Source organism: Mytilus edulis, chromosome 6 (genome assembly GCF_963676685.1).
Source record: "Mytilus edulis chromosome 6, xbMytEdul2.2, whole genome shotgun sequence".
In the NCBI taxonomy this organism is placed as follows: domain Eukaryota; kingdom Metazoa; phylum Mollusca; class Bivalvia; order Mytilida; family Mytilidae; genus Mytilus; species Mytilus edulis.
Genome location: NC_092349.1, coordinates 8180294 through 8204758, shown reverse-complemented (window position 1 = coordinate 8204758; position 24465 = coordinate 8180294). Strand labels below are relative to the sequence as shown.

The 24465-nt window shown below is 32.3% G+C and overlaps 2 protein-coding genes across 2 annotated transcripts; one reads left to right on the top strand and one right to left on the bottom strand.

Annotated features, from left to right (window-relative positions):
- The first annotated feature begins 228 nt into the window (after window positions 1-228).
- Window positions 229-8784, top strand: LOC139527049 (uncharacterized). The gene is made up of 8 exons (XM_071322303.1): window positions 229-439; window positions 1467-1780; window positions 4378-4530; window positions 4801-5189; window positions 5591-5705; window positions 6208-6366; window positions 7079-7285; window positions 8360-8784. Exons 1-8 carry the CDS (start codon window positions 298-300, stop codon window positions 8579-8581), a joined length of 1701 nt encoding a protein of 566 aa, XP_071178404.1. The 5' UTR covers window positions 229-297; the 3' UTR covers window positions 8582-8784.
- A 1845-nt stretch (window positions 8785-10629) lies between these two features.
- LOC139529046 (uncharacterized) lies at window positions 10630-23299 on the bottom strand. The gene is made up of 7 exons (XM_071325282.1): window positions 22941-23299; window positions 18542-18663; window positions 17309-17477; window positions 13374-14388; window positions 12253-12433; window positions 11682-11733; window positions 10630-10842 (listed from the first exon to the last, which is right to left on the bottom strand). Exons 1-7 carry the CDS (start codon window positions 23196-23198, stop codon window positions 10762-10764), a joined length of 1878 nt encoding a protein of 625 aa, XP_071181383.1. The 5' UTR covers window positions 23199-23299; the 3' UTR covers window positions 10630-10761.
- Window positions 23300-24465: the final 1166 nt, after the last annotated feature.

Here is a 24465-nt window from a genome sequence, read left to right as displayed (position 1 = left end):
TCAAAGTTATTGTGGTTAGTGTGGCGCCAAACAAGGATGTGTGCACCCCTTTTTTATCAGACATACACATGTAACGTGACACGGCGAACCGGATAATTGAGTTATTTCAATATAAATAAAAGCATCATAGACCATTTTATTCTGAGCTTAGAAATAAATATAAGGATAAAATTGAAACTGGCCAGTAGGAATATTCAAAATTTAATTTTTGCTATTATTTGCGTTTTTATTGAGACCATCAAATACAGATTCATTTTACAAAAACATTTGTATATCTCTGAAATTGAAATATACAATATGAATGCTCTGAAATTACTGCTTCTGCTTTTATTTGTGTTGCTTTCATCAGGGAATAAACTAAAAGAAAATTACCACACCAGAAATCATAGAGCAGCCGGGGACAATGTTGCCGAGATGGACGAAATTGCAAGAAGTGACGGTAAGCTTTTTATTCAACTTCTAATTGAAATTGCATACATTTAAAGCTGTTCTCACCTACCTGTGAAATAGACATAAACATAAGATATTACTGTATACGTTATAATCTGTAATGAATTACAAACTTGAAACAATTTAGAACCATGCATATCAATAATATTACTATAATATGTCAAACATAACTTAATAAGTTAGAGATACAAATATGGTAATATGTCAAAGAGACAACAACCCGACCAAGGAGCAAAAAACAGTCGAAGGCCACCAATGGGTCTTAAATACAGCGAGAAAATCTCGCACTCGGAGGCGTGCTTCAAACCTATTTAGGAGTGTATATCGGGCCCAGATGGACGCCAATGTGAGATTAATATCTAGAATACAGCTTTTGACAAGTCATTGAATTTGCAGAATAAGTATTTTGGCATTTTTCATTTCAAGTATAATATTTTGTACTCTTTTGAGATAATTCTTATACTTTTGAAGTTTTAGACTGCAAGTACACAAAATCTATAGGATAAATTTATAGCACTTGAGCATTTTGTAAAATTCCGTAATTTCTTCTAATCAAAGTAAAGATTTGTGACATCATGCATGCCGATATCAAAGTTCAGCGTCCTTCGATCGCAAACCAAAATTCAGTAAAAAGACCGATCCGATATTGCATGGTTGGGGAGAGGGAGGAGGGGGTTAAGCTTGTTTTGAAATTCCTAATCGTGTCAATCTCTTTAAAAATACCTTTACATATATTTATTGCCAGTACCACGCAAAAATATATATTATAAATCTTAAGATTGAAGAGCATATACCCAAATTTTAGAATCGCCAGGCTTTAGCCGTCAAATTGTGAGAAATTTTGTTTTTTTAAAACTATGCCGATAAAAGTAACTGATAAAGATCGGTGATTTGTTGTAAACTCTTTGCTCACATCTGTCAAATATCTTTTTTGTTTTTTAAAGATATTACTTGTTTGAGAATTTTAAATAGACTCAAACATTTTGAGATTTTCAGTATTTTCGTGTTTATTTCAGCCGTTTACGCCCGGATGAGAAGTCAGTTAAGACTGTTGGACTATTTCATTGGGCCTAAAGGTCCAAGGGTAGATATAAGACAGTTTGTTAACTGGGACAAAACTATCATCATTGACCATTTATTCTATGTCAAACCTAAAACAATCTGGGAAGTCCAAAGAGTTGTAAATGCAGCGGCCCTGACAGGAATTCACATACGGGCAACAGGAGGCGGTCATACACGTTCTCCATTGTACCCAGATGAAGGTCAGATATCTATGGATGTCAGAGAGCTAGAACGTCATGATGGTCCTCGAATCGAACTTCACAAACCGGTGAATATTATGTATTTAATTTACTTATAATCAAAATAAAAAACCAAGATACTAACACTAACTATAAATCAAAAAATTAAAAACGAAAAATGATAGATGTCTGTTAAACACAAACGTAATATATTCTTGGCTATATCATATTAGTTCTCCGTAACGGTCAAAACAAGATTTGCAAGTGTAAATTTTTTCGATTGATGTTCCGTAGATTCTATTTTGCAAACAATTTTAATAAATATTTACAGAGAGTACATGTTAGTGAAGCAATGTTTAGTATTACTATACGTCGATACGTTTAATTCAGAATTTCGTCCAATCTAAATCTATAGCACCAGTAAATGTAAGTGATAAATTTGTCCTGGTAAAATATGTCTGGGCGGACAAATATTACTAGTATAAAAAGTCCAAGGTTACAGAATTTACTAGTAAATTTAGTCCGATGTTAGTAATATATGTCCCCAGACTAAGTTTCCTAGGTAATCATGTCCTATAATCCAAAATAAATTCAAATAATTTAAACCATGAAAATTTTATGTTTCATGTTATGTTTTAGTAATGTTTTAAAAGTTCCATAGTTACATTTTTAATAAAATTTATGTCCCCAGCTGATAAATGTATGTTTTAAAATTGTTAAAGGACAAAATGAAAGAGTTGTGTATCAATATTTTTAATAAAATTTGTCTCCAAACCAATTTTCCTAGGAAATCATGTCCATGTCATTAATAATAGTTCTTGGTTAAAATGTGCATGCCCTTAATTTTAAAAGGTGAATATAAATGTTATATTTTGATATTGTTAAAGAGTTGTGTATCAATTTTTTAAATATTATTTATGTTCCCAGACTTATTTTCCTAGGAAATCATGTCCATGTCATGAGTATTCCTAGGTAAAAATGTCCATGTGTTTTATTATAAAAGGAAAATGTTATAAGCAATGGAAACTCAATATTCATGTTTTAATTAGGTTATGAAGGAAATGTCCTTTGTTTTAATAGTTTTTTTTTCTATTTTGACTGTTTTTTTATGATGTAATAAAACTATTAGAAAAACAAGTCTTGGGACAATTTTTCTTAGGAATATAAGTGCCAGACATATTTTACTAGCTATGGACTTATTTTCCTTGGAACATTTGTCCTAGGACTTATATTCCTAGTAAAATCATGGACATGGACTTGATTAACTAGGATAAAATTTTACTACCGGACCAAATTTACTGTCTTGACGATAAATAATAATGGTCCACATTTGTATCTTATTTTATAAAATATGTCCTATACGATTTATGTAGGTAATTTACCTATCATGAATCTTTTGGTGAGGCAATCATAGGCGGACCCAGGGGGGGACCTGGGGGGGGGGGGGTCAGCGCCCCCCCCCCCCCCCTTTAGGAAAAGTTCTGGATCCGCCACTGGCAATCATTTCATGCATACTAATAACGATTGATTTGTATTCAGTATACGATTCATACATATGCAATCCTAGTCTAGTATACGGTTCAAGCATATCCAGTATTATATACGTATCATAATTATTCAGTATATACTATTCATGCATACAAAGTATAGTTGTTTTACGATTCATACATACTCAGTTTACGATTCATACATATTCATTCTAATTCATTCTACGATTGATGCATATTTAGTATTCGATTCATACATGTATATTCAAAAGCATTCGTGCAAGCTCAATTTAACTCGGACGAGAAAAAATTACAACTTATGAATTAAAGGGGCACTATTATAGCTGTCCAATTCATGTTCATCGATTTTAATCAAATTCTCATATTTGATTTATAACAATGTAAAACATTTATCCAAATTATAAAAGTCTAAAATAATCAATTAACAGGGTACGGTCGTGAAAAAAAATAGCTTCGTTGCGTGTGTATTTTAGTCTAGATGCCATCTAATTAACTATCGAGTTGAACTCTTTAAGTCATCCGATGGCAATATAAGCGATGTAAGCATAAATAAAGATATAAATAGATTTAGCAAACTCGTGCTGTTAGATTTTGCTAGGTCTATTTAATTTCATATTATAGATGAAAAATAAATGTTTATCATCGTTTTTACCTGTATAAGAAAAACATTTTGTGGATCGAATCAGTCAATCAAATGATTTTCCTGTGTTTCACTTTCAATGTTGACATTCTTTTCCTTTAGATAACTTTATATACACATACAATTCACGTGTTGTCCATCTCAAGCTAAGGGGTTGAATTGAAGTTCACATGAATACGGAATCAATGAGGTCGAATTATTCACTTGCAAGTGATTAATTCTTAATCAATATTTTTTTAGCTTATTTTGACAAAATTAAACCATACTGGCTGCTAAAAGAGAATTATTATCTCACTATTTGCATTTCATTAATGATTGAGCCAAAAAATAGTATATAAGTTTTTTTCATGATTCTCCTAGCTAGTGCCCCTGTAGTCAGATTTTTACAAATTGGAGTGTCGAAAGGAGGAAAGTTGACTGACACTCAGTCTGGAACAAGATGGCATGATGTAGCTCATGTGTCCGAGTTCTTCTGTATTCACAAACATTTCTTTTTCGTACTTTCATTAACATAATTCATGTTTGTATGTTATTTTAGAACTCAGAAAGGCCGTATCAGACCGTCACTGTAATAACTGGAGTATTAGAATATGAATTGAATGAATTTCTGGTCAAGAATGGTCTCTCCATGTTGTCACAGCCCCTCATTGTCAACGCCACAGTCGGTGGAATGGTAGCCTCATCTACTCATGTAAGTACAAGTAACAGACACATTATAATTGCATCATATGGGTGCAGTATTATACCTCATAGTTAAATATCTACGTGTTTTCAGTTTTAATGACAGTAAAGCTAAGCGGGCTCACTTACATTTTTACTTTTAATAACAGAAACATTTGTGCTGACCTTTCTTTTATTTGGGTTTTGTCTATTAAAAGATTGTTTCTCGATCGATACATATTACTACAGGTAAAAGTTCCCTTGCCTTTTTATATAAAGTTTCATTTTTTTCTATCGCTAGGGTTCATCCTGGAGTGCTCCAACTTGGAGTGGTTATGTGGTGGAGATGCGCTTAGTAAACGCTCGCGGTCGATTGCGACGTTTTTCCAAAGAAAAACACCCAGAACTTATGGAGGCACTTATGTGTAATCTAGGAATGATGGGAGTCATGTATGACATCATAATCCAAGTCAACGGGACGCTTATTGCTAAAGTTCAAAATCAATATGTACCGTTGGAAGATTTGTTCTATAATCAAACTAACTTAAAAAACGTAGTGACGTCACATTTCCTAACAGAAATATCTTGGTATCCATTCAATTCTGTGAATCCAGAAGAGGAGGCAGTTTTTAGACACAATAAAACAGTTCTTAATTCGTGGACCGTAAGAAGAGACCTTGTGTGGCTAAGGTAGGGTTTTAGTGTCTTTAAAAACTGATATGAACATCACACTTCTATAGGTATCATGAACTTTTCATCGTTGAATCTTATAATTGCATATTATCATATTATTTCATGAGATCTCCTTTGTCTTATTTTTTTTTAAATAAGATGATTGCTGAATGGTAACAAATAATAATGGTTCGACGAATTTATTTCAACAGACTAGACAAAAATTGCATGATCATAAAAAAGAAACAAATAAATAAGTTCAACTATCGAATAAACTTTTTTTTTTTAGTTTTAGTTCCTTAAACTATAGTAAACTCGGCTTCGCCTCGATTTACAAATATATATTACCGCGACTCTGACCGATATTTTTATTTTTCGTACATGTACCAGGAACTAATAAGATGATTTATCTTCAACAGAACAATTGTATTGGTTGATGCTGTACCTGATGACCACGTGATACAAGGTCCAGTCTATTTGCCAACCGGGGGATCAATATCTGGCGGAAATGAAACAGGAATATTGAGAGGAAAGGTCAGTTAAATAAAACTGAGAATGGGAACGGGGAATGAAGTGTCAAACAGACAAAACCCTGACCAAAGACAGAAAACGGCCAAAGGCCACCAATGGGTCTTCAACACAACGAGAAAAGTCTTTGATGACCAAGATACACCATTGACTTCTTATCTTGTTTAATTCATGATTCAGTTTCTTAATTTTAAATCTACAAGGCGTAACCTACACATTATGATTGTCAGGACGGTGCCAAGATAGCAAGAAGATTGGTATTAGTAAGCAATCCTAACATAGTTCTACCAAATAAAACAACTAAACCATACAAAATATTTACAAAAAAAAAGAAAAAAAAGTTTGTTTTTTCTTTCGATTTCTTTACTTAAATGCAAGCCAACAGAAGAATATTTATTCCAATTACAGGGGACTCGAAGGGCAAAAACATTTGGTAATTATGACAATAAAAATTAAGAGAATAATACAAATACTTGGCAACCTGATATACGTTTTGCTTTAATTGCAGGGTGCATTGAACATAGCAAAGCTGCTTCCGTCTGTGAGTTATCATTACTTGGTAGATGCATTTCCAACAATTTTACCACCAAAGCATGGATCGGAAACCAGTGCCGCTTTTGTATTGAATATTGATAATTCATTTTCACGTCCACTCCGAGCATTCAAGGTAAATTTGAGAGAGTAGGCTTGGAAGTATACTGAAACACAAACATGTTTTGGTCCAAGGCTGATGGTAAAGTAGCGTTATTCTCAAAATAAAGACGGGCGAGCGTAGCGATGCAAAACATAATTTGAAGACGAAACTTTTTTTTTAATTTCGAAGAATACTTTGTATGTCAATATTTAGAAAGCTTTTAAATTAGTTTTAATGTCAATCTTTCATCCAAATTATTTAGGATGTTGTGTGTATAGAGATTTATCCTTTCAGTCAAAAAAGATCAAGCAACTCATACAATTCAATTTTGAAATTATTTTTAAGTTGCAAATGTATTGCCACGTTTTCCCTGCATGTAAAAGGTAAACAATTGATTGGTTTGTGTTTAACGCCACTATCAGTACTATTTTGTGGCGGTCAGTTGTCAGTGGTTGAGGACGCCTGAGTGCCAGAAAAAACACAGATTTTAGTTAAAAAAACTGACAACCTTAGTCAAAGATATTAAAGTCAAACTCACCTGTCACGTGCGGGATTCGAACTCACAACATCAGTTTTTTGGCCAGAGGTAGTTACGTTCGACAACTTAGACCACACCGAGGTATACGAAAGTTCTCAGTAGATTTATTATTTAAAACAAAAAAAACAAAAAAACATCAGTTAACGTGCCATATAATATTTTTCATAAAAGACTGACTAAGAAGAAACATGATATTCTTTATTGCAGTTTATGGCAGAAAAAGTAGAAAACCAAATCAAATCTTTAGGATCCTCTCCAATGAACGCTTTCCTTCCACGATTTCTACAAAACATGGATTGTTTGTTGTGTTTTGGGAACAACGGGATTAGGCAAGACGACGATTCTGGACGTTCTATGGTGATCGACTTTCTAGCTCCGCCCACACAGTTCGGATTTTATGATACAGCAGCAGATGTAAGTACTATATAAATACCGTATAGTATGATTTACTTGGGCTTTATTTTTATGATGAAGATAAATCTGAATATCCGAATGAAATATGCATAGAAAAATGGTACGTTCGATGTATTGTCGTGGATGTTATTCATAGATCCGTGTCAAAAAATCCGTAAGTTTTGTGGCAAACTTATTTTTCTTCTTTTTTTTGGCCAAAATTATAAACAAGTGTCTGGTTAGTTAGGGAGGTAGGTCGTTCATTTTGTATTCTTAAATTTTTGACGGTCCCTGCTATGAAATTCTGGAAGTAGACGCCATCCACAACCTCATAGTAAATCCAGAACCTCATAGTAAATCATTTCACTAGCCATCATATACTAAACAATATCTTGTAACTTTGCAAGGTATGATTTAAATGGTATATCGGAATCATCATTGTGGTGAATTGATATTTTTGTGGCATTAAGATATATAACAGAATATTTATGTATTTCAGCATTAACATGATATACCTTTTGAAATAAAAATCGAAAAAAAAGTATCGATATATTCACACGTATTTCCTTCCTCCAAGTTATAATTCTTTGTCAAGGGAAAGATAAAAACTTTTATTTCACTTGTTGACCAAAAGCAAAAGATTTAAGACCGAGTGTAATTTTAGATGGTTAACAGTCAGTGGCAAATATTACAAACATCTTCACTGACAAGAGTAGATTGGATAGACATGGCTGCGGAATCGCAGCCCTTACTATATAATTTGACTATATGACAGTCTCAAAAAAATAAAAAAAATAATATCAGAACTATACGAGATATGCGGGTTCCGTAGCTAAAGTAGAGATTACGTTTTAATGTCACTTGCGTCATGTGTAGGATGAAGAAATACTCTACACATTTGGAGGATAAATAATGTCGGTGAAAAACAAAATATCTTAAATTCATAAAAAGTGAAGTGCATACTATTCCATATTGGTAATCATGGTAATAGCACTCTGATTTTATGATTTTAAATACAAAACATGAAAAAATTATTCACCTAGAATATACAGGAGAAAATGCTTATCACCAAGTTTTATTTCTTTACTTTTTTAGTTTGTCCAGCAATTTCGACAAGAGAAAATACGTCCCCATTGGGCAAAGCGACATACAGATATACCAGGGATTGTTGATGTCATTAAAGAGACCTATGGTGACAATCTAGAGAAATTTAATCAACTGAAATTTGATTCAGGAATAGACAAATGTGGATTATTTATGAACAGCTACCTCACCGAAATATTTGGTCGTCCTCAAAGTTATTACAAGTGGTGTTAAATGTTTGATAATTTGATTAAATTAATATTAAGAAAATATTTGTGTATACCAAACTTCCGGGTACGCACCCTTTTCGAACAGTATATTTTAAATATTTTTATTTGAATCCGGGTCTGATGAAGCGGGTGTGTGATTTTATTTATCATTGTACGTGTCATTTAATTATGTAAACAACATTAACCGGGTGTGATAAATCTGACAAATATAGTTTTTGTGATTGAAAGAATAACATTTTAAAGTTGTCGGGTGCAATTTAAACAGTCAATGGACATTCTCTTTTTTCAATATGAAATTCATGTATAAGAAATTTGTAGTTATATATATATATGAGGTCTATAAGGGTCTGTTTGGGGGTTATAGAAAAGAGATTAATGTATTTATAAAGAGCGTAGAATAAAGAGGTAGACTAAAAAGAATCAAGAAAAATAGGACGTTAAAATAAAGAACAAAGAATAGTAAGGTGCTGAAATAAAATGAAAAGAGAATAAGAATAAGATTAATTAAGAATAGATGAAAATGGTCTGGAAAGTTGAAGAATAAAGAAAGGAAGAACCCCCTAGTCCTCTTATATGTGACAAATTCTCTTAAGATCTTTCCTGTGCATGTGACTACAGGGATGGTTGCAACCCTACTATAGTAAAAAAAATTAGTAGTACGTTTGTACTTAAATAAGTTATACCTGAGAGTTATACAGGTTACAAAACACTTTCACTTCGTCATAGTTAATCAAGTTAACCAAGGTTGTGGAATTCTGTAAGAGAGCGAACGACCTTAATAAACACAGTGTTGTTTGCATGCGCAATTGGTGGACATTTTTCAAATTTTAAGATTTATAGCGGAATTCTTAAGCGGTTTGGATGACAAGAGAAAGGGGAGACCAGTTCATCATCCTGATAATTATGAAAAAGAAGATGTGGTATGATTGCCAAAAAGAGACCAAATGACACAGAAATGAACAACTTTAGGTCACGGTACGGCCTTAACAACGAGCAAACCAACACCGTATTGTTTCTCTCCATTATTCTTTCCGCTGTACATTTTTTAGTACCGTACCTGCAAGTCACAAATGTCAATTTCTTTTTATCCGTGAAGAGAGCAACAGGAACACAAAAAACCGATAGCTATCTAACAATGCAAAGTTACAAAATCATAAGAAGTTTCTCTTTTCAATAACAAGTCTACAACATTTAAAAATATTTAGCTTTAATGCATTAAAAATTGAAACAAGCAAACAATATTGTAAAGGATACACCAATTCAATACTTCGTTCCTTGGCTTGGAGTTCATTCTTAACAAACAAAACAGCTATGAATGCATGTTGTGTACTGTGAACCAAGTCCAAAGACCAAAAACTATAACATTTGCATTCACTTATCTACAAAAATGTTTACAGCCGATTGCATTGAGTGTGTAGGTAAAGGTAATATCGTTGGTTATAATTAGCTTGCTTGCTAGCTGAACCTTGAAGCCATTGTTAGATTAAGTAAACTATCCCCCTTTGAATGACTTCAAGGTTCAGCTAGCAAGTAAGCTAACCAAAGATATTACCTTTACCTACACACTCAATGCAATCGGCTGTAATACATTCAGAACTTGAAAATAAAGATTGCAATTAACTATTCTTAATATTCTACTAACGTTAAGACAGTAAGACACATTTTTTTCAATAACAAAGGAAAACAAGAATGTGTCCCCAGTACACGGATGCCCCATCCAGCACTATCATTTTCTATGTTCAATGGACCGTGAAAATGTGGGAAAATCTCTAATTTGGCACTAACATTAGAAAGATCATATCAAAGGGAACATGTGTACTACGTTTCAAGTAGATTTGACTTCAACTTCGTCAAAAACTACCTCCACCAAAAACTTTAACCTGAAGCGGACAGACTGACAGAATAACAAACGGACGAACGAACGGACGGACGCACAGATCAGAAAACATAATGCCCATAAATGGAGCATAAAAAGCTACAAAATTATTTGGCATATAATCTCTGCAAATGTTATAAGTTGTGATATCAATACGAATTCGAAAGAAAGCATAGTCATATAATGGAGGTAGTGTCTACCTTAACACAAAGGTGGCACAATCCCTCGTACGCAATATCTACAGAGCAGCACAACTACAAAATGTAGCCTGTTTGTAATGTCAATAATTGGCATCTAGTGGTTTCAAATCAGCTACTGTCTTGAGAGGAATCGACCGACTGACTGGAGAAGTCGAGTAGGACTTTGGCAATATCATTTTCTTCATTACCCTGAAATTAAATTGATTTGTAAGTGTAGAGTGATCCATTTATTCATAGTTGTAATATTTAAAAGATTGATGAATTTCCTGTTATCAGGAAATAATAAAACTGCTATCCCTGTAAGGGTTAAAAATGTTACGTCATTTTCAAAAGTAAAATCACAAAAATACTCAACTCCGAGGAAAATTCCATCGGAAAGTCCCTATCAAAATTTTATGACAAAACCACAATAGTTGGTTTCGTTTCATTTGCAAATGAATGCAGACTGGCAACAAGTTAAAAAATTAAATTGAGGAATTTTGCAAATGTATTCTCGCCTCGACATGTTTTATGTGTTCTGAGGTCGCGTTAGACTACCAATCAATAAAAAAATAAAAAAACACCCGTATTTAGAAAAAGATGTTTCAACGTGTCAGATGAAAAATCCTTACAGAAAACAGTTAACAATTCTTAGCAACCTCCAAGAAAGATTGATTATTCCATGAATAAATAACTATTAAATTGCTGTTTTCTACGAATTCTGATCGAAATTGACCACTGTTTGTTATCGAACAGTATAGTGTCTAGATACATGGTAAGTACAATGTATTTCAATCAGATTTCGGCCTACATGTATCTCGTGCAAAATATACCATCATACATGTTTCAGTTGTTGTTGTTTAAATCAATTTTTTTTTCTTTTATCATTTTGTACATTTATCAGACCGTAAAGTTTTTCGTTTGAATTATTTTGCTTTTGTCATTTTTTATACCTTGCTTCCGATCATTTGGTCTTTGTTGGAGAAATCTATAATTGGCAATCATATACCACATTTATTTAATTTTCATATTAGTTATTATTTACAAACCTGTTTTATTTCATAATTAGTTTGAATTTGTTTCTCCGGTTGCTCTGGGTATCTAAAGAAGAAGAAAACATTATTATATATGTCATATGCTACATTGTCATTGTGTGTACACACGTGCTTCTGGCGTAAAAATATTAACACTGGTATCAATGATTGGTTTGTCTATCATGGCACTCTTTCACTACGGGTTTGACTTTAATAAATAATAATAGAAAAAAACAAAAAACTGCAGAGCGCTTGAAGAAAACAGATTTTCTATCAATAATCTTGGGTCTCGTGGACGCTGTCTTTAATTCAATATCGTTCAAGCACCTCTATATCGTTTCTTTTTGGCTTTCATGTTTTTTATTCATTGTTTCAGCGAAATATATTCCGAACCTCGTTTCCTAAAACATGAGGTAAAATTATTTTGTCAAAGAGATAGGTTCAATATGTTGATATACAAAAGCATGTACCAAATATGCTTAAACGTTGTTTTTTTACTCCCATGTATATTTCTGTGTATGCTGTTCACATTTTACGGGTTTTTTTCGTATCTTTAACCTTGATTAGGCATTAGAGTTCTTATTACCTTCTGTTATAAGATGCTTCTTTAATTTGATAGTGAGATTTTGTTGTTTGTTCGCTGGTCAATAAATATCGTAACTTTTCTGTGGTCGGTAGTGGACAGGAGCTAGGCCGAGAAAGAAGCATCGGGCTGCTGCCATTTTCTACTCGAAGTCCATCATTAGAGTTATTGATTTGTTTGCTTCCTACAAAACAGAGTCAAGAAATATGATGAGGCATACCCAAAGTTGAGTTCAACAAAATAGACATAAAAAGAGTAATATATTATTACAGTATGTTATTTCTCTTTTTTTTTACACAAGTATTTAATGAAATATGCATATAAAATGATAACATTTTGAATTACAAATAGCTCGCGTGTACATAGTCGGCGAATATGACCTAAGAATGTCAAAGGCACGCCGTTGACATAAAATTCGTAAGGACAACATGTTTGGACACGACTAAAGACAATCATTGCATGGCTAAGTTTAGGGGTTAATCAAATATTTTTGAATTAATATTAAACAGTATCAGATGAAAATTCCACATCGACGATGCTCGTGACCAAATATTTGAAAACCAAAACCTTAAACATGTTAAAGAAAACAATGAATCAAATATTGCAAACTCGAACAAACAATCTTCTAAGCGTTATGGGAAGCCTTTTATTTCCTCAAATATACATATCCAAATTCTAAACTAAGTTTAACCTGGTATCGCGGGAAATGCTGTACTTAATTGTTTGTCCAGTGACAAATAGTTCATGTATTATGATTTTTCAGATGGACAACAAATTAAACCTATATAAAGAAGACATGGTATGATTGCCGATGTGACAACTATCCACTATGACCAAAGAACACAGCTATGAACAATTACCATTAACTGTAAAAATTAGAAGAAATGAACTTAACTATTCAGATAGAAATTATGCACAAGGACAAATAAAAAGAGTGATTAAAGAAAAGACATAGAGCAACTACTTAAATGGGGGTTTGATTGCCAATTATGCAACAACTTTCCACATAATATTCACCCAGAAAAAGGTTTCGAATAACGCAATTCTGCAAGCCTGATGCTGATTTACATATTGACAATCACACCCCCTCTCTATTCCTTTCAGTTACTTTAATTGTTGCTTACCTATTAGTCCTTTGCTAGAGATATCTATTGCACATGAAATTAACATGGGTGTATTTATTACACTTTGGTCCGGATCAAATGTTGCACAATTCTCCTGTTGGAATGTAAATGTTGGTACTCTTGGACTTCTATTTTGAGATGAACACACAGGATTACTGAATGTCTGATCGCTTACAACTGTCCTTGTGTTAAAAAGGTCAGAAGGCTGTCTGTTATCACTATGGTTACACATTTGTAAACTATTTCTACCATCAATGTAATTTATCCCACAAGGATCGGTTACTTGTGCGCATTTCTGAACAGGGTTTCGTACATGTGGCCTGTAGTTAGGTACTTGACTCAACTGATTTTCTGGTCCGAATGATACACGCGTATCGTCAATATTCTGATACCGAAATGCATGATGGTAGTTATTCTGAACGTCAATATTCTGATACCGAAATGCATGATGGTAGTTATTCTGAACGTTGACAAATGGTAGAAGTCCACTATTGGGTGAAACAGGATTTCTTGATTGGAAGTCTTTGTATACACTGATGTCGGCGTCAGCGTTAGAATCAATGTGTCGACATAGTTGTGTTAAGTTTTGAATACAGTTTGTGCTTACAGACTCGTTAAAATTCGGTCGAGAAACTGATGGTATATTACCGTACGAAAAATTATTGTTATAGTCTAATGGCACCAACTTTGGAATGGTAACAAAATACTTGAAAGGTTGTGACGGATGTCGATCTTGAATGTTGCTCTGAAAAGTTTCTTGAAAATCTTGATGTGGATTGCTCGTTGCGCATTGTGGTATAACAATTGTGTTTGTATCATGTGGATTGACGTTGTCAGTGGAATGCATTTCTGTTGATCCACTTGATTCATCTATTTTAGTGTTTCTAGTCATTGCTTGTGTACCATTTTTACTCAAAAGTTCACGTTTCTTTTTCATGTACAGTTCATAGTTCAATTGGTTTTTCTCTGCGCTCATTTTCTGTCGACGTCTAGCATTTGCAAACCAAGTTTTGACCTAAAATTAAAAAAGCAATATTTATATCTTACGCATATTTGTCACGAAAACATTAGATATTGCATTTGAAATACGGCAATCGCAGATTTGCCCAAGTATTATTTCTATCCGCGACATCGGGTTTTCTCTGTGTATCTTAAGATATCAGTCTAAAACTGACCCATTCGGCGAGTGAGTTCAGGAAACGAGATTAAAAGCTTCACATTGTGTCGAGCGTCCTATATCTTACGATATCTTTGCGCAGAAAATCCGATAATCTGCTTATTGTGCTATTATTGGTCTTTACCGCTTCCCCTAGAGAGAACTGCGCTTGATGATAACTTTCTGTCACATCTGTTATTAAAGTCATAAGAAACACAGGCACTTGTTTCTGTCAATATGGGATTTACTATCCATACCCGTACGAAAAATCACGTGTCAAATAGTTCATTCTTATAAAAGACAATCCAGTGTCAAATAGTTTATATGAAAAGATGACAATCCAGTGCGATTAGTTCATACTAATTAAAGAAAATATTACGAAATAATGGTCAATCAGTATTTGAATTGTATAATTGTTTTTCAATCTATCTGCGCAGTGCTCAAATTTGTCAGAAATTAATTTATTAGTCAAAAAAGGCTGGATGTTTTATTTTCTTTAATGCCTGTAGTAAAAAATCGGTCTTAACCACTAAATTATTTTAATTAACATCCCATGTTCTGTTTTAGAATGCAGATTTGCTTGATGATAAATAACTTTTCTCAGGCTATTTATGAAATATTTACACTGAATCCATTGGATATGTATCGATTTGTATTTTTCAAGACTGTTAAAACATATAAGTCGTAATTGACTTTGAACTAGCTTTCAGTAACTGCGAATACTTTTTGTTTTACATCGATGTTTTTTGTCTTTTGGTGGTTTGTATTTTTTAGTGATAGTCGTTGATTGCTGTCTCTCACGTTTTTTTCACGTATACTGTTTAAATATGAATCAGGACGTTCTCATTCTCGTTTAATTATTTTACATTTCATACATTATGATATTTGCTCATTGTGAAGGTCATACAGAGACCTAAAGTTACTGACATTCAAATTATTTGTCAAACTGAACCTTAGCGTGAACCCAGGATCTGTATTTCATTTGGCAACTGGTAGATTATCCCCTTGAGCCCGATCGGCCCCTTTATGAAGCTACATTTATGGTTAATGCATACACTTTTTACTTGCCGATACTTTCTCAAAATATTTGATTCGCATATGATATTGTATCATTGGCAATCTTAACCCAACTCCTAACTTTCATAATATGAAATAATGATGGAACGATTTTTATATGAGTGAGAATAAGATATCGCGTGATATCAAATTGAGTTCTTTAATTTCATAGTAAAAAAGAGTCTGTGGCGAGTTTATTGTTACAATTCAAATATTTATCTCTTATATTTATGTTGTAATTTTTTTTTGTGTTAAAAAGAAAATTCCACGATTCCTTGACCTACTGTCTTTGTACATACCAATGTGACATCATATGTCAGGTTCCGGTGTCAAACTTTAACATCAGACATTTCTAAATCTACATCTACATAATACTTCTTAACTTCAATATGTTGAAGATTAAAAGAAGGCACATACTTGGGAAACAAATTTAAATCGGAACATATTCACAATAATTTCAAAAAACATTTCTTTCTCTCAATCTTTACAACCATAAGAGAAATTTAAATTAATAAAAACTTTAACAAGGTTTTTTTTAGGCTTATGCCCCCTTTCTGTGGCCTGTGAATTATAAACTTTTCAAACTGCAATAGTAGATAATGACTAATAGAGATGGGCCATTTTGTACATATGCCAAGGGGAAACTTCGTGCAAAGCAAAATTATTTACAGTTTCATTGCATTTTTAATAGAAAAAGAGAATTTGGTGAAAATAAAAATTTTAATACAGAGGTTTTTGTAATAAAATTTTAAACAAAGATTCTCACTGGTTTTTCTATGATGTACTAGCGGTTTTTTTTTACAAAAAGTCCTAAACAACCTTCAAATTTCAAAAAACCTCGTGCTGAGTCACTTAAGTCGAGTGCACCTTAGAAGGTGTACTTGAATTGGTCCATATTTACATTTGTTTTAACCAATATCTAAATTTGTAAACTTGTTTTAAGGAAATCATTGCTAGCACTGCATGCAATATTATAATCCTCGATCTAGCATGTACCGAATTGTCAAATATGAGAGTACAAGGGGAAAGGCTATGGATTTTCTTTAAAATTTCCACATGTTTTATAGCATTGATATGAATCAACACAAGGGTATACAATCCTTAAGGTTCATGTGGACCCTATGGCTAAAATGGCCGTATTTTCACCTCAAAATTTACTCTGAGTACAGGCAAACCTGTGCATTTGGAAAAGTTTTAAAGCATAGCATGCCCTAGATAAATAGAATTCAAACGCATTGTATGATTTAGAAAATTCATAACTTAACTGGATTTTACCGTACACTTTTTTTCGTCCCTGCAGAAGATGATAAAATTAACAAACAGTTGAGTTTACCTTGATATGGTCCACTCAGGTACACAGTTTAAATAACAAATTATTGTCAGGTATCTATTGTCCATCTCATGTCCATGTCAAGCAATACAGCTCACTTCAATAATAACCTGTGGGGAAGTTCTCAAACCTGTTTCCCAACTTAGTTTATTTTGGCATCTTCTGGAGGAATGAAAAAAAGTGCACGGCAAAATCCTGGTAAGTTTTTATTTTTCTAAAACATACAACATATTTGAAATTTATTTATCTAGGGCATGCTATGCCTGAAATTTTTTACAGATGCACAGGTTTGTCTATACTCAGAGTAAATTTTGAGGTGAAAATACTGCCATTTTAGCCATAGGGTCCACATGAACCTTAAGTGCAATTGATATAAAGTCCAGTTGACTTTACCTGATAATGTGTAAGTCCTGCTCGATTTGCAATCTCCTCTCTTGTTGCTTGTGTAGGATAAGGGTTTTGTGAGTTTTCTGACCACCATGATTTCAGTACAGCTTTTGCCTGATCAGAAAGTTTTGCCGTAGATCTACCTCCAGGGCTGATATTAGTAGGTGGTGGATATCTATAGATATACAAGAACATTGTTTCAATATTTTAAGTCGTTATCAAGGAAATTGCATCCGGCTGCTTATTTACATTTTCAATTCCAATTCAAACTCAACTCGACCACACATATATTCAAACCAATGTTTAGATAAAGTAGAGCTGAAAGTTCCACAGTACTTATACAAGGGTCTTAATATGGGAGAGAGGCTTTTCATTTCTGAATTCTTTAGCGTATTTTGGCCACGCCTGTTTTTTCTTTATTCTTCATTTTATTCTTTATTCACTATTCTTTATAAATGTCTGTTTGCACTCAATAATTCTGTATTCTTGATTTTTTGGCCCTGTCATTTTTTCTATTCTTTATTTTGATAGTAATTAGGAACTGCATGGACACAATATGATAGTGCATGGGAGTGTCCGATCAAATCGTTTTATAACGTCCTTAGAAAAATCAGTCCCTCCAAAAAGTGGATATTCATTACTCCCAAAACGATTTTCCAACACATCTGGACAGTCATCAATTTGTTTAACTTGATTCATAGATTTGAATTTTAAACCAAAATGCATTGAGTGTGTAGCTATGTGTCATATCTTTGGCTAGCTTGCCTATTAGCTGAACCGTGAAATCATTACCTATAAGGTTAACTATACTACCCTTCTTCCGGAGTAGTCTAGTCCTAACAGACAGATAGATTGGCGATCTGTCGGACCAGTCTACTTTGAAGGAGTGTAGTAAACCTAACCTAAGGCCAAACAAAAAAGTATGTGTGTTTACTGTATCTCTACCTACCCTACATTTTCTCCCCTATCCTAAAGTTTTTTTACAACTTTTGATTAAGCACTGTTAAGGTCACAATGTTACTCCCAGAAACTCAATGTAAAAAAATATTTAAAAAAAAAACAAACAAAAAACCTACCTACCTACCCTGTTTACTGTAAACACACATACGTTTTTGTTTGGCCTAATAATAACTTCACGGTTCAACTAGCAAGCAAGCTCACCAAACATTTCACCTTTACCTATACACGCTCAAGGCATTTTGCTGTAATTTCTTAGCCAATTTTGTTCTGATTACTTACTTTTGTCGTGTGCGGAATTTCATCAGAGATGTGAGAGGTTTTCCCACTTGTTCTTCTTTCAGTGCGTATTGTGCATTGTCCCAGATTTCGATTAAACCAGAATTATCTGAAAATTTACCAGTCTACAAAAATAAAAAGAAATATTGGAATTTGATTATAATATAGTCTGAATCAAAAAAAGTCTGTATTGATGCAAATTATTTCTGATTAAAGATATAAACATCCAAATAAACTGATAGGACAAAAGATATAAACAACAGATTATATAAACAGTAAAATTGGTATTCTCCTCCACTTTCTACAGTTTTAATTGCTGTTGGTGTTGATGGAATTAGAAAATGAATCAATTTGTATCTGTAAGACAGTACCTGGCTTTCCTCTCTTGGGGGTATTGAATCTATTATTTTTTTTTATAACAAAATCTTTTTTTTTGTCATTATGCCAATTTTATTTCAAACTACGCACCTACATGAATTTTTTGTTAGAGCTATTTTACTAATGCTTGTAATTTAAATTTTTGGTTTGCTTGCTTGCTTTGGTTTTATAAATGTTTGCTCAAGCATTTTTATTATGTTACAACAAGTGTTTTGGTAAAATATGCAAAACAAAATAAGTAAAACCATTAATAAAGGTCAATAATTCCTATAATGAGTCGACAAGGAATTTCGGCAATTCGACATATTTGTATAATTATCTTGTCCTGCTAGTAATTTTTACAATTTTAGTTTCTCTGCATAGATTATAGTTTTTAAAATAATAGGCCTAGACTAAAAACAAATGATAATAAGGGAGCTGAAAGTCCTATATATGGAATCGACTTATGATTTCGTTGAACTTTTATTATTTAAAGATAATTGGACAAAGTTAAAGAAATTAGCTATATTTGGCACTAAAGCAGACTCTTAACAAACCTGCTCCACTACATCAGTGTTTAAAACAAGATTAAACTGCTCCAAACACTACCGTAACTATTTCAAGCTGTTATGCTTTTGGTTTTCTTTAGTTGCACTTCTGCAAAATATGTTATGTTTTTTTTGCATCGCAATTCACTGTTTCAACAGAATACAACAATACACTATTTTCATTGAATAAGAAAACAGATGTGAAACAATTTTCAATCCATTAAACCATTGAGAAAGACCAAAATACAAGTGAATATAAACATCGGTCAAGATAACGTAATGAGTTTGACAACAGAGTAGCATGTATGGTCTTTAATTATGATTTTTTTTATGTTACAATTAACTCTGCATTATACTTAACGGACAATAACATCTGAAGCTGTTATCCTAAATAAATGCTAGTTAGTTGAAGGTGTGGTTGGCTTGCTTGTTGCCTCTTTGGGAAAATGATAGCATACGCAAATCGCCTCTTTGGGAAAATGATAGCATACGCAAATCTTAATTACAATGCTTGAGCAAAGTATACCTCTTGTCAAATTTACTTTAAATGCTTTAGTTTTTGCGTTATAAGCCAAAACCTGCATTTGACCCCCTATGTTCAATTTTTTTAGCCATGGCGGCCATGTTTGTTGATGGATCAAAACAGTGAATGCAATTTATAAACTAGATACCCTGAGGAACATTTAGTTTAAGTTTGAAGTATTTTAATTTTGGTCCAGTAGTTTCAGAGGAGATGATTCCGAATATATATAGTTTTGACAACGACGACGACAGACGCCCCCCTGGATCCGCCTTGGTATGGATATTCAAACAAACCTAAGCCAATGAGAGAGCTTTCCACAAGAGACCAAATAACACACTATAGGTCACCGTATGGCCTTCAACAATGAGCAAAGCCCAAACCATATATTTAGCTTAAAAATGGCTCCAAATGACAAACATAAAACAATCCAAACTTGAAACCTAACAGCAACATGCACAGTACAAAGAAAAACAACACAAACAGCAATTTAGGGACAGCGCTTTATTTCGTTGTTCTTAGTATTTTAAAGGTACACTGAGGCCTTCAATACGGAGCAATAATTATCTCCCCTCTCTGTTAGTTTAACACTGCACCTAAATTCGGTCTCAGCGTAGTTCGTTTGCATATTATAATAATCCATACTTAAATAAATTTCAAGAATTAAAAGCGCTTTATACGGACAAACTTTTTTGTCGAATTTTATGATATTTCAAACAAATAAATAATCAAAACTTATCCTTAATTTTTCAAATTAAGCAAATTACAAGTTATCATTTCTTTTCTAAAAATATTATTTCTAAACTGCCTGAAATATGGAACCATGTCCACTAACCCTAACCTCGTACAAAATAAAAATGGAATTATTTTACAGACAAAAATGTTATTGGAAAGATCATTTACTACTCTTGGTGTTGGAATATTTTGAATATAACCAGTCTGAGTTATAAAATTATTCAAAAAGCCTTACAATATTTTTTGGGGAGTGATATTTTTTTCTTCTTTCGTCACAAAAAACCCCGTTTTGTACTCAAAAATAAGTGAAAGTTACATGATTTTTTTTTTTAAATAACTGACCTTGAACAAAACAAGTAAATTAATTTCACTATTTAACGTTTTCATGCTGATATTTTTCATTTTTTTTTAAATGTGTACATTGATAATAAAAAGAAGAAAGAAAAATAGCAAATTCAGAAGAAAACACAAATAGAAAATAATGCTTCCGAGTTTATATATTATAGCACTAACCACGCCACGAATATCTTTTCTTGGTACTGTATTATAAATCTGTTTTAAGAAATGAAAATAATTTCTTTGTTAACTTTTATCTTTTATTTAACCGAAATCAGTTTCTTCCTAGTAATTTATTGGTTAAATATGATAATAATTAAATATTCATAAATGTGTTAACACAAATTAAGGGATATTTTAGGCAAAATACATTCGAGTCTAACTTTGGCATGAATATAAGTTCAAGACTTCAAGTTTTAATTCCGATTTTTTTCAAGTAAATTTTATAATTGTGAGGACAATTTTGACGAGTAACTTTGGAGGATATTTACCATAAAAAATATAATTTACATATTTAAGCAATGTTTTCTTAAACTTATATTTATCTTCTAATTAAAAAAAAGCTTATTATATTATTGGAAACATTTTGTCCATATTACTTTTGGTCGTTTCTCTCCAGATGCTCTTCTTTATGGTGAAATATTCGAACATATGATACTTTTTAAGCCAAAACATAAGAATAAATATATATAACAGGCTATTATTTGAACTTGGAATTATTTTTAATTATGGAATTTGCTTGATTTCTTGTTTTTGAATTTTTTAATAAATTCCATGTTTATTCTGTACTGAAAGGTTCTGTGCTGAGCACATCACTTTCTATTACTAAGAAAATAGTATATTTTCAATAAAATGTACTGTGCCGCGCACAACACTACCTAACCAAAATACATTGTATGGAAAGTGTTATTAACCGCTCAAAAGATTATAATACCAAATAAACATGGAATTTATTAAAAATTTTAAACACAAGAAATTATGCAAATTCCATAATTGAAAATAATTCCAAGTTCAAATAATAGCCTGTTGTATATTACTCACTAATATTTATGATAGATATGTGTACAGGTTAATAGGCGCAAATGAGTACCGAATATTGGCGCAATTGATACATTTGGAAAACAAAATTTGGCGCAAATTATACCCCTGAAAAACAGTAATTGGCGCAAAAGAACTGCTTCCCAATTATAAACACACCCCACCACTAGAGATAAAAACAAAACTATAGAGATAACAAAAATATCATTTATGTTATTCAGTCAAATATTTTAGCTACCGTACAAATTAAATTTGGTGAAGGGTCCACATTTGTTTTAAAAACGCCACTTGTATGTAATAAATAAAATTAAAATTCATTTTTTTTTTACTAAATAAACAATTGCTAACAACCACTCTGGTTAATTCTTTTCCCTTTTTACTTTGTAAAATGAATATAAATCTAAGTAGATGTTAAATAATTATAAAAAAAAATAGCAAAGAATGTATTTTGTTTCCTCATTTGGACTTGTTTTGATTATCCACAATACAAACATATTTTGATCGCAATTACTATTCTGAAAACTCAATGAAAACAGCAAGCCTTTTTATAAAGCCTTACATAATTTAATATGTAATGAAATGAAATTATTCATCTTATTGTATTTCAACGAAAAAACGTACACTATAAAGCAGCTTACTACATAAATATTTTTTTTCAATATTAATTATAACTAGACAAGTAAATTAAAGATAATATAAATTTTCTAAAATTACAAAAAAGTCTTTTTGAATCTTAATCCACTGAGAATTAAACAAGTGACCCCGGCAATGTGTAAAGATAAAAATACCATTTCCACAATATTTTCAAATCTTTTTCACATCTAAAAAAACCTTCATAACTGAAATGAAGTTGTGTTATTCTACTTACCGCCAACATTTCGAAGACTTGTCTATACATTTTCTTTTCATAGTAGAATGCTATCATTGCCCGAAGAAACTTCTCATTATCTTTCAAAATATTTAATTTCGAAACATCTAAATTCATCAGAATTTTACCAAATTCATCAAAAAGACAATTTATGATCAGCGTAGAAGCAACTTCTCCGAGTAACGGGACAATTTCAATAAAATTGTCGTTTTCAGTGTTCGACAATCTTTCAAATAAATTGATGTAGTTTTCGGTCATCTTCAAAGCAAAAGATAAGCATGAAATCGACAAGTTTTTCGTACCTTTGAACAGGTAAAATTAATGCCGCATGTAATTATTGTCCAAAAAAAAATGAATGAAAGTTGACCTTTGTTTCTGAGATCTTTACACATTAAATGACCAATCAAATGTTTTGTTTATGATGTACTTTTCATGCACTTTTAAAAAGGTTAAATGTACTTTTGACCTGTTCGATTTCACATCTGAAATTGGCACAGGAAATTGATGTCAGTGATTGTCAGTTATACAAAGCTAAGAGTTTAGTTTAATCCCCCCTCTTTCTCTCTTGGATGCTTTAATCTGAATTAACATGTAAGATTAATTGTGCAAATTCTATCTAATTATTTTAAAGTGGAAAAAAAAACAAAAGTTGAATTGTTTTGCGTGTGCAGTAAAATGCGTTTCAGTTGTGTAGAGTGCATCTGTTAAAAACGATTTAAGTCGCGGAACAACAACTTCACTGCAAAGATAATTGTGGACAAGACAATTTTTACCCGCCATTCCAACTTTTGTTGAAAACCGTATTTTTTTTTTTAAATTTCCACTATTTTCGCATTTTTTTTGTTATAGAGCTAGAATGACATAACTATGATATCAACAATGGCCGCTGTAAATAGTTTACTTGCATTTCATAGAAAAAAAAATAGTATTTCTAATAAATTCTAATAAGTAGAGTAAAAAATAATCGAAAATCATTGAAATTAAAAGAAACAAAAAGCAGATTTCAGAAACAAGGGGGAGGGCAAATCATTGTCCCAAGTACATATGCTTCATCATTAAACGAATACTATATTGTTGGTTTCTTTTTATTTTACAAACGTTTCTACAAAAAATACCCCCAAAAAACTTGATAGCTTCAATTACCAATAACAATATTCTGTCAATTTTGATAAAAAAAAAATGTACACATGAACATATGTTTTTCTTCAAAATTTTACGCTGTTTTTATTTCATAATTATAGAGACTATTCCACATGGTCTGTACTGGTTATATAAATTTTACCCTCCATATATTAGTAATCTTGTAACTGCGCTTTATAATACCTACAGATTGACCCCTTGTTACCTTGAATTTTGAAAGGAGTAGGTCCGGTAAGGGCCGATTTTGGCCTCAAATTTCAGGTTCATCTGACGAAAGATTTTGGACACTTTTTAAACACTTAAGTGTCTATTTTAATTGATTTGATTAGTTTTTGTGAAAGTTTTTAACTGATTTAGTCATAAAAAACGCTCCGATTCAAGCATA